Source organism: Zea mays, chromosome 5 (assembly GCF_902167145.1).
Source record: "Zea mays cultivar B73 chromosome 5, Zm-B73-REFERENCE-NAM-5.0, whole genome shotgun sequence".
NCBI classification, from domain to species: Eukaryota; Viridiplantae; Streptophyta; class Magnoliopsida; order Poales; family Poaceae; genus Zea; species Zea mays.
The window spans coordinates 121,818,852-121,828,990 of record NC_050100.1 but is presented as its reverse complement, the minus strand read 5'-3'; the positions used below and the strand labels follow the sequence as shown (position 1 = coordinate 121,828,990).

Sequence of the window (10,139 nt, the reverse complement as noted above, 5' to 3'; positions counted from 1 at the left end):
ATCATTATCGTGCGGAGGTATAGATGGCCAAATATGTCGTGTCTGGCGAGCCGGCCCGAGGCATGACCCATTTAATATATAGTGCCTAGGCCAACCCGGCACGAGCGTCGTGCGGTGCTTGGGCCGTAGCCTCAGGCCGTAGTGCTGATCCGACCCGACACGATTATTTTTTTTTATTTTACAAAAAATCACATATACATATTTACAACTTATATTCAATATTATAAACATTTGAGCATGATGTTCTACTGGTTCGACAGATTTGTCTAGTGTCTCCCACCCTTCTTGCTTCACGGTGTGAGTTCAAACCCCACCTCTTGCACTGCTAAACTGGTGTTTTAAGTATAGTAGAGAGTAGAGATATAGATAATTAGAGCATTTGTTGATCAACATATAATAATGTTTAAAATTTAAAATACCTCCATGCCTAGTAGAGAGTAGAGATATAGATAATTAGAGCATTTGTTGATCAACATATAATAATGTTTAAAATTTAAAATACCTCCATGCCTTATACTATTTTGAGACTAGGATGCTCGCTAGTGGGTGCTCGCTAATGTTGTTTGTGCTAGCCTTGTATATCTTATCTTCTATTTTAAATTGTATTTTATAAATAGTACAGTGCAAAATATTGTACATGGTGTGCTGGCCACAACCTAATAAAGTTTAAAAGAAAATTTTGGAATATTTGTGCAATGCTGACATCAGCAGCAGGAGGAACGCGTGTTGGATGGAGTTGGCGCGCCGCGGGCGTTTCGCGCGCCGCGCGCATGCGTTTCACCGGGCGCCTGCTCTCGCAGTAGTCGTAGGCTGCCCACGGCCCTCGGCGCCGAACACGCATCTGCTTCTCCTCTCGATCCCATCCGCATTCCCATCCCATCCACTCCACCACCAGATCCCCGCGAGCGTAGCCTCTCCTCCTCCCCTCTCACGTCCCACCGCATGCGCAACACGCGCCTGCCTTCCCGGTCCAGCCCCCTGCCCCCAGGTGTTGCGTCCCCCGTCGATCGCCACTCGACCCTGCTGGTGGAGTGAGTGCCGGTGATCCATCCGGAGTTGGATTTGTCCTCGGTAAGGAGATCCGTTCATTTTGTGCCGTGGAATATTGATGTTTTCGCTGCTGTGGGCACCTGAATTCTCAAGTTCCTTTCTAATGATCTTTCTGATCTGCTGGTTAATCGTTACCCATTTTTAATGCATGGTGCTTCCATCGTTACCTGTTTTCGACTGAATTTGATTGATATAGGTTAGATTTACTATGTAAATAACTTGTTACATTTATAAGGACAAGATCTTGTTCTTAGCACCATGATTCTTAGGTGTCTTTATTTCATCTCTTATATAAATCATGTCTCAAACTGTCTTTTATGGTTTTTGAGGTCACTGCCTTTCATTGTGGCCGTACTAGATTCATCTCAAATCTAGGCTACAGTGGATATTGCTAATTTGTAATTTCTCACCATGAATATTATTTATGTCTCCAGGCAAGGAGGTTTTGCACCATACAAGATCGTCAAAATTGCCGAAATGGGAGGTATAATTAGTGGGGACTCGCCTAGGCACAGCTCACCAGCATCGAAGTTAGAGAAAAAGATGGTTGACGCTATGCAACAGAGGGCATTAAAAGGAACCTCTGTGAAATCATTCAATAGTGTCATCATGAAATTTCCTAAAATCGACGAGAGTTTGAGAAACTGCAGGACTATCTTCCAGGAATTTGGTGAGCTTTACCCCTTTATCTGAACCAACACTATGGTACCGTGCATTTAAATGTCAAAACTTCACATAAAACTTGATGTATAGTTGAAATATGTAAATTTATTTAGAGGTAGCCCTGAACAAGTTATGAACTTTGGGTAGTCTTTATTCTACAATATTGTTTTTGAATTATAGTTTATTTTTACTTCATCTGATGTATAACTACTGGATAAAACTAACTGTTGGGGACTTGTTCTCAAATGCTAAGAGTTAAGAACAAGGCAACATAAAAAGTGTTAAATATTAAAGTCCTTCGTCCTTCAAGACATTATGTCCCTTCGGATATAATGAATTCCGGACGAAGGTTGTGAAGGAAAAAACCTTCGTAAGCACAATAAATGATAAGGAAGAATTCATATACGAAATACGAAAAATAATATAAACATTATCATCAACTTATTTTTATTTGCATTACCATATCTAGAATAACAAATTATAAATGTATCTTCGGTTTGACGGAAAGTAAGGGTACAGGCGTGATGTAAAAAGCGAATGCCAAGTCAGCGTGAACAGTACGGGGGTACTGTTCATCTATTTATAGGCAAGGGACGCAGCCCATGTAGAATTACATTCATGCCCTTTACATTTATCAATAACTCTATAGTAATTCTTCGAGGTCTAATTTGCCTTTTTATCTTTAAGTCGGTTCCCCTTCTCTGCTGTCATGCCGAAGCTTTTCTGCGCACAGCTTCGTGATCACCTTATCCTTCGTCATAATCACCTTTCGTCTCGCTCAGGCTTCGTCCTGACCATGCTCTTGTATACTCATGACCCGATTCCGAAGATACCTGTTCACATATTTCACTTGAAAAATATTGTCAAATCATGTTTTTGAGGAACTTCGAAAGCCGAAGGCCCCCAACACTAACATAAACAAATTGTTTTGAGTCCAGCTAAATGAAATGAGGTTCCACCTGTTTTGATAATCCAACGAAAAGCAAATATATTTTCCAAATAGCAGAGCTTCACGTAGAACACATTCTTCAAACTCTGGTGCCACCACACAATGCATGCTCACTGGGTTTATAGGCACCAAAGTCTCATACTGCCTTTGGTCTAATGAGGTCAGATAAATGCCTCATGCATATAACAGTTATCTTTCTCCAAATTTAACACGTGATCCTGGGCATTGCATTATGCCAAGGAGTGAATTCAGGCGAAATCCACCACATGAAATTTAACACATCCCTCTTGGTTATGGCTCTTTTTGGCAGATTTAAGGTAAATGCACCTGTAGATTTCAATCCATTAAAATAACTGAGCACAATATAGATCTCCCCAAGTTCTGTCCCATTTTACTTGCTTCTGAGACATGCTTTGACATTAATGTGAGAAATTTGTTGCCATCTGCATGAACTGGTCTAGAATCCAGACTTTCCCTGTCTAAATGAAATGTAAATACTGACCATCAATTGTCTCTCATCCTTGACTTTAGGTGTTTCAGCAAACCTTTTTATAGTGTTTTGACAAACGTTGTTTTGCATTTATGCAGATGAAGATTCCAATGGTGAAATAGATCAACTGGAACTCAAGCGTTGTTTCCAAAATTTGGGTATCGAATCAACTGATGAGGAGATAAAAGATCTTTTTGAGGCATGTGACATATATGAACATATGGGCATGAAGTTCAACGAGTTTATTGTCTTCCTGTGCCTTGTTTATCTTCTAAATGACCCTGCAGTGTCTGAAGCAGTATCCTTGACACAATACAAAATATCTACTGTTCAAAGTTCACTTTGTCTATTTCTTTAGCGCAGGAAATTGACATAATATGTCAATTTTATAAATTTTTCCAGTCTAATTCTTTATGTCTATGGCAAAAATAAAATACTACACTTATGGTATGTGTTTACCTGAGATTTAGAACTAATCATGGTATACTAATGTCTCTACTTTGTTGCATTCAGTAAGGTATATATATTTTTTCTTGAACACGCATGATCGCTATGCATCATTACATTAAGAAGAAAAAAATAAGATAATAAAACACACAAGACACACCTGGTCACACCAATATGTCCAAATTAAATAGACTCGCCATTGACACACAAAGTAGGTGACCTTGACCCAAAATTAACTCTCATTCTATCTCTAAGGCATATTAGTAGAACAAATAAAGTTTTTCTGTCAGGTTTTTAGGATAAAAGTTTTGAAAAGAATTTTAATAGACAAAACTAATAATTGAACTTTCTTGTATGAATATTTTGTATTATGTCGTATTTGTTAGAGTATTAGACATGCCTCAAGTTGATTTCCTATTTTACGAGTTCTTTTATTCTATCACTTTGGATATTGCTTGTGCCCTTGACATTATACCTTAGAGAAAAAGAATGGGGTTAGGGAACCTTGAACCAACATTTGAAACATTGGTTGAGTCATTTGTCTTCTTGGACAAGAACAAAGATGGATATGTCAGTAAGAGTGAGATGATACAGGCAATAAATGAGACCATTGGAGGAGAGCGCTCTTCAGGGCGCATAGGCATGAGAAGATTTGGTGAGTCATCTCCTCTGGCAGCATCATCCACTCTCTAATTTCTATTTTATTAGTTTTTCAAGAAAAAGTTAGTTGGTTTTCACTACAACCATCATATGTTGGTATGCCACTACTTGCCGCTCCTCTTTTCTTGAGAAATCAATGATGTGAATACCTTCTATTCTTGGTTTGCCTACATAATTCTTTACACCTTTGAGAACAAGGTAGGTAGCTTATGTAGGCTACAACGGTTCATAGGATGTTCTTTTCCCTTTTTAGCTATGATATGGATTCAATGTCCATGGATGAAAATGCTTACTCTAAACTAATTGTCATAATCACCCTATTTTGGTGCGCAATTGCTTTCCTTGTCCTATTTTCCAGGCATGCCATTGTCTTTTGGTTGAGGCAGCAGCGATCCCATACCTTCTTTCCTTGGTCAGGATAAGTAGTCCCTGGCCATTGTCTTTTTGAGGACAAGGGTTGGTTGGTTATGTAGGCTATCACTATTCATGGGTTCTTCTTTTTTTCTTTTTCTTTGAACCTATGATGATAATCAAATACATGCATGAAATTTGATAACAAAATGAATTATGATAAAGTTTCATGCTTCCAAATATTTCAACTTATTTTCGATTTTACTCCCAAGACCACCACTTTGAAGATTCATTCTTATTGTTAGAGACATGTATGGGCTATTATTTTTGCACTTATCCATTGTACTCACTTGACTTGTACTATAAGCCATATGACCTATATAATGAAAGGTCACCCTTCATTATGGGTGTGAGGTGTTTTCCTATTCTCTACATTGTATCACGAGACTAGGCCTAACCCTAGCCTGCACCCCTCCGCTGCCACCCCTCCCAGGCCGCCGGCGGCTCCTCATCTCTTCTAGGGACCCTCGTCCCAAGCATCGACTGCTCATCCCTTCTAGTGGAGCCGCCGCTCTCAGGTTGTCGCCTCTTCTCCAGGCGCAACAACCCATGCGCCCTACTGCAAGCCCCATCTAGCCCTAACCCTATAGTGCCACCGCTACCCCCTCCTAGGCCGCAGTCGACTGCTTGTACCTTCCGAGGTGCCACCGCTCCTAACCTAGGCCGCCTACTCTTCTCTAGGCGCAACACCTCACCCCTCCTCCCCTGTGGCCAATCTGTTCTAGATGGACGCAACCCCCACCTCCTCTCATCATCTGCCACCAACGACATCATCTCCAACACCAACAATCAACCATCATTGATCATGGTGCATCCATACACCACTGTCCGTAAAATCCTTTGTTCCCATGACATTGGGGATGAAGGATTCCAACTACAGCAAGTGGACGTCCCACTTCAAATCCATGTGCAGCAAGTTCGGCCTTAAATCACACATCTATGGGATGCTCCCCACCAATCCCACCGACACAAACTGGGATCAGGCGAACTGCTGCGTCAAAAGATGGATCTTCGGCTCTGTCGATGACTCCGCTCTCGACCTCGCAATGGAAGATGACGATCAATCTACCCGAGATGTTTGGGTCGCCATTGAGAACATCTTCTGCGCTAACAAGGAACCTCAGACAATCTTCCTCAACCATGAGTTCCACTCCATGCAGTAGGGTGATTCTAGTATTGACTCCTACTGCTAGTGCATGAAGACCACCACCGACGCCCTCCATGATGTTGGCCATCCGGTGAAGGACTCTGAGATCGTTCTCAACCTCCTTCATGGTCTCAACTCTCAACCCTCGATTTTCCAACATGACCGACATCATCGCCAAAGCCACTGCCCTTCCCACCTTCGCTGCAACGCGCGCCATGCTCACTCTCAAGAAACCGCGCCTTGCCAATGACGACAAGGTTATTGCTAGCACAATCCTCGTCGCCACCAATTGTACCAGCCTGGGCGGGTGTCGCAACAAATTCACCCCTGCCCAGGCCCATTAGGATTTAGCAATGAATGACAAAACACTTTAACATGGTCCAGTCATGGTCGTTACCTGTGATAGCAGGTCGGATAAAGCACGTGTAAAGCATTTGCCCCACATGAGCATACCCGCGACCTTAGCTTTTGTCCATCCACTAGTATACTCAAAGAAATTTGGATTTCAGCCATTATAAAACTTGGGATTCGCTCGAATGCCATTATGTGAACGCGTTTCACTAAAAGACCATTCTCAAACATATGCTTACAGACAAAATGCCATTTAGGGGGTTATTTGCAACATAGCTTTATTTTAGCTATTGACTGGACACTTTGCTAAAATAAAGTTATGTTGCAAATAACCCCCTAAATGGTATTTTGTCTGTAAGTATATGTTTGAGAATGGTCTATTAGCGAAACTCGTTCACATAATGGCATTCGGGCGAATCCCAAGTTTCATAATGGCAGAAATCCAAATTTCTCGTATACTCATGGGTAAGATCTCGTACTCAGGACTGTGTTCAATGGGTATCTGATGGGGTATTGGGGACCGACAAATATATTAAAGGGAGATTAAATAATAAAACTAAAGTGATATGAAATAAGAAATTTATAGTTATAGAACACACAAATGTCACCTATATAGAGTTCACTAAGGGTGTGTTTGGTTTAGCCGTGAGCTATGAAAATGCTGTTGTGAGTTGTATGCTGTGAAAAAGCAGCTGTGAGAAAAAAGCTGAAAGTCGTTTAGTTCAAACTTCTATGAGTTGTCCACCGTAAACAAATTGTATATTGTTTATATGCAACCTATTTAATTACATCTCGTAATCAATATATCTAAATAAAAATTGATTTCACATTTGTGTTCCTGATATTTTTAGAAATTAACCAATTTTTAATTCTTTATAATAATTTTTACTAAAAATATTTTAATTTCATTCATTATAACACTTAATTATTTTGATCATATTTTAATTTACCGTGTTTGTTTTTTAATATAATGAACTTTGATAAGTAGCAAAAGCAAGGTCCAACTGGCTTTCAAATTTGTATTACAGAGAAACTGTTTTTTGAAGTAGCTGTAGAAAAATCGAGCCCATTTGATTCAGTTTCTGTTTTTCCAAAGCAGAAGAAGGTTTTAAAAGAAGAACCAAACACACCCTAAGACTATATAATCGCTTCATGCTCATCAAATAACACAACCCAACTTACACAATAATTAATTCAAGTAACAAGTTAATAAGTTACACAATAGATAACACAACTTAATTACACATCCCTGAAAAATATAATATCTATAGTTCGACGTACTATGCATACGCTATGAATTATATGTTAAATACAAGTCAAAATGATATGCATATGTTACAAATATTCATATTTATTCTCAAATTATGGGTAGCCATGGTAAAAAAATGATATCAGCATCCTACCCGCATCTTTACGGGTACTCAACCTTCATACAACCGTCGGTACGTTTTCCTTCTTATGCCCTGTGGGTACCCGATTGCCATCCCTGGATATGTTTATATGTTTGCCCTGATATTTACTACTTTGGTGAATACAGAGGAAATGGATTGGGACAAGAATGGCACAGTGACCTTCAAGGAATTCCTTTTTGCTTTTACTCGCTGGGTGGGGATCGATAATGAAGACGATGATGATGAAGATAAAGAAGAATGAGTGTGCCAACTAAGGATTAGGCGTTATGAATTGGCCAGGTTGACTGGAGGCCTCCAGCAGCTTCCTCCTACCGTTGTTCAGAAGCAGTAGTTCATGTTTTTTGTGTGCCGAGCTGATGAATATGTTTATGTTCGTATAAACAGGATGAACACTAGCTATGTTAAGGATTTGCTTATAAAAAGTTACACCGGGTCAGATGCTGTTCTGTTAGCGTACATTGTCTTTAAAAACTATTTGCATTCTGTATGACAATGTAAACTTGTGAACGGTAGTAGTGCTTTACTTTGTTTCAATTTGGTTGTTTGCTGCTTCTGTTCATTTTGTAGAAACACCTGCCCATCCCTAATGGTGCAGGCATGGAACTATGGTTCCTGTGAACACAAAATTTGAGTCTCTCAGTCTTCAGAAGTCAAAGGTGATGGAAGACGTCATCATGAATGAAAGCGTCACTAGCTTATGTTGTTTGGTGCCTTTGCCGGCCTGCTTGTGAAGAACCATGTTGTCATATCATGGAGACCACGATGATGATAATGACTCACTGTGGCAACTGATAATTTGCCATTCTGAACACTTAGTATCTTCCTGCTGCAAATTGGGGTACTCCTATAGTAATTACAAAACCATAGTACCACTAGTTGGTGTGTGTTCCCTGGCGTCTAGTTGTCATGGATGTCTATTATGCTCTTTAATTAATACACTAGTACTAGAATGCAGAGAACCCAAGTTGCCTGTGGTTGTGGCAAGAATTTGCTGATAAGAAGTTGCAGCCCTACCGCTATTATGAAATTTGCAACCCGTTGTTAAGAAAATATGCAGAACTTCCAAGGTTTTGGTGGTGCTCGTTGCTTTTGAAGTTTGCTGTTGTGGGACGAGCAACACGTACCGTGTCCTACGGCCTACGCGCTTGCTTCCAGTCTTTTCTTCATCAGTAGCAAAGGTGATCAAATTGGCGTGGTAGGGATCATCATAGTCTCATAGGCAATGAGCGCATTGACTCGCTGAGTTAAAGCGCCGAGCTGATCTGCTGATGCAAAGTTCCAGTTAGCTCCAAGCTAATTAATATTATAACACACTTCTAAAACTAAACAATAAATCACGTTAATATGAAATTAAAAATAAACATTATATTAATTAATAGACTCAAACTATTATTTTAACGCATAATTGAGTCAACAATTGATTAATTATATTTTTCAAGGTAGAGAATTAATCACGTGGTTATCCCAAAATTAAACAAAGAATCATCTAATAACTAATTATATATACTACTAATCACTAATTTCGGCGGCTAATATAAAATGACCGTTCAAAATAAATCATAGAAATAAAAAAATCAATAACCGGCGTCGACGAGCTATGGTAGCGTCCGGGAGAGGGGCGGCGATGCCGGAGCTGGGGCGGTGACGCCGAACCCTGGACGGCCCGACGGCGACGTGGACGGCTTACGGCAACGACAGTGTGCGTGAGCAGATTTGTTTTGTGTGGTCGGACACGACAGAAAGGAATGAAAGAGAGAAAGGGTCCGGCCACCACCAGTATTAAATGACTTATTTTTGGCAGTCGGTATTAAATGACTTATATTCGATGATTCACCAGGTCAACGAAATTAATCCTTCATTTTGATGGTCCATTTTATTGCAAAAAATTACTACTTATTTTTATCGGCTTGGTAAACCGTCCAAATAAAGATTAATTCGGCGGTCTATTTTTGGATGCCGAAAATAATGCAAGCTGTTGAAAATGGCTACTTCTCTTTTGTGTTTGCCAGCATACGCGGTGATGGGCGGATCCTTCCCAATATAGACACCGGCTAGAGCCAGACCCTTTCGTTTCCCACGGCAATCAATCGAAGCAATCCTCGCTACAGCCGAATTTTATTGTAATTTGGCCCGTTTTTTCAAAACAAATTCATGTCTGGACCCTTGGACAACATAATGTCATTTTGGACCTTTTGCTCGGTGCCATAAGTCCTGGCAGCGAGGTAACACGTCTCAGCGCCGAGGTACCAGATGCGCTAGATTTCTGATGCTGCGATGCTGTCTACGTGGCCCAGCTAGGCAGCGTAGATCACGACGTGGAGCTCGCTGAATCTGTGCCCCACAGCAGTGACACTCCATTCCACATGGTGCGAACTGGATCCAATGTATACAGTCACAATACACTTCTTTTGTGTCATGCTCGATGAACTCACGACCTTCGTACTCTGGCTGGCTCCTGATTCCGAGGCGTGCTGAGCATGCTCTTAATAACTTGGGGAAACCATCTTCATTCTGACAATAGCTGGCTTGGCAGCGAATTTCCATCCGACTTTTGAGAGA

At 40.6% G+C, this 10,139-nt stretch overlaps 1 protein-coding gene and 1 long non-coding RNA gene across 2 annotated transcripts; one reads left to right on the top strand and one right to left on the bottom strand.

Moving 5' to 3' along the window:
• The first annotated feature begins 795 nt into the window (after nucleotides 1-795).
• LOC100193164 (calcium ion binding protein) lies at nucleotides 796-8,112 on the top strand. The gene is made up of 5 exons (NM_001138320.1): nucleotides 796-1,071; nucleotides 1,485-1,720; nucleotides 3,251-3,450; nucleotides 4,080-4,254; nucleotides 7,706-8,112. The coding sequence occupies exons 2-5, from the start codon at nucleotides 1,528-1,530 to the stop codon at nucleotides 7,819-7,821; spliced, it is 684 nt and encodes a 227-aa protein (NP_001131792.1). The 5' UTR covers nucleotides 796-1,071; nucleotides 1,485-1,527; the 3' UTR covers nucleotides 7,822-8,112.
• Nucleotides 8,113-8,481: 369 nt separating this feature from the next.
• LOC103626836 (uncharacterized) lies at nucleotides 8,482-9,327 on the bottom strand. Its single transcript, XR_553183.1, has 2 exons — nucleotides 9,163-9,327; nucleotides 8,482-8,842 (listed from the first exon to the last, which is right to left on the bottom strand). It is a non-coding gene; the product is annotated as an uncharacterized lncRNA (long non-coding RNA).
• Between the last annotated feature and the right edge of the window lie 812 nt (nucleotides 9,328-10,139).

Bases quoted from the DNA above. Each gene is read 5' to 3' on its own strand.
- LOC100193164 (NM_001138320.1), top strand. From the start codon at position 1,528: ATGGGAGGTATAATTAGTGGGGACTCGCCTAGGCACAGCTCACCAGCA. The intron at 1,721-3,250 runs GTGAGCTTTACC...GCATTTATGCAG, and splicing joins GACTATCTTCCAGGAATTTG to ATGAAGATTCCAATGGTGAA. The intron at 4,255-7,705 runs GTGAGTCATCTC...TGGTGAATACAG, and splicing joins CATAGGCATGAGAAGATTTG to AGGAAATGGATTGGGACAAG.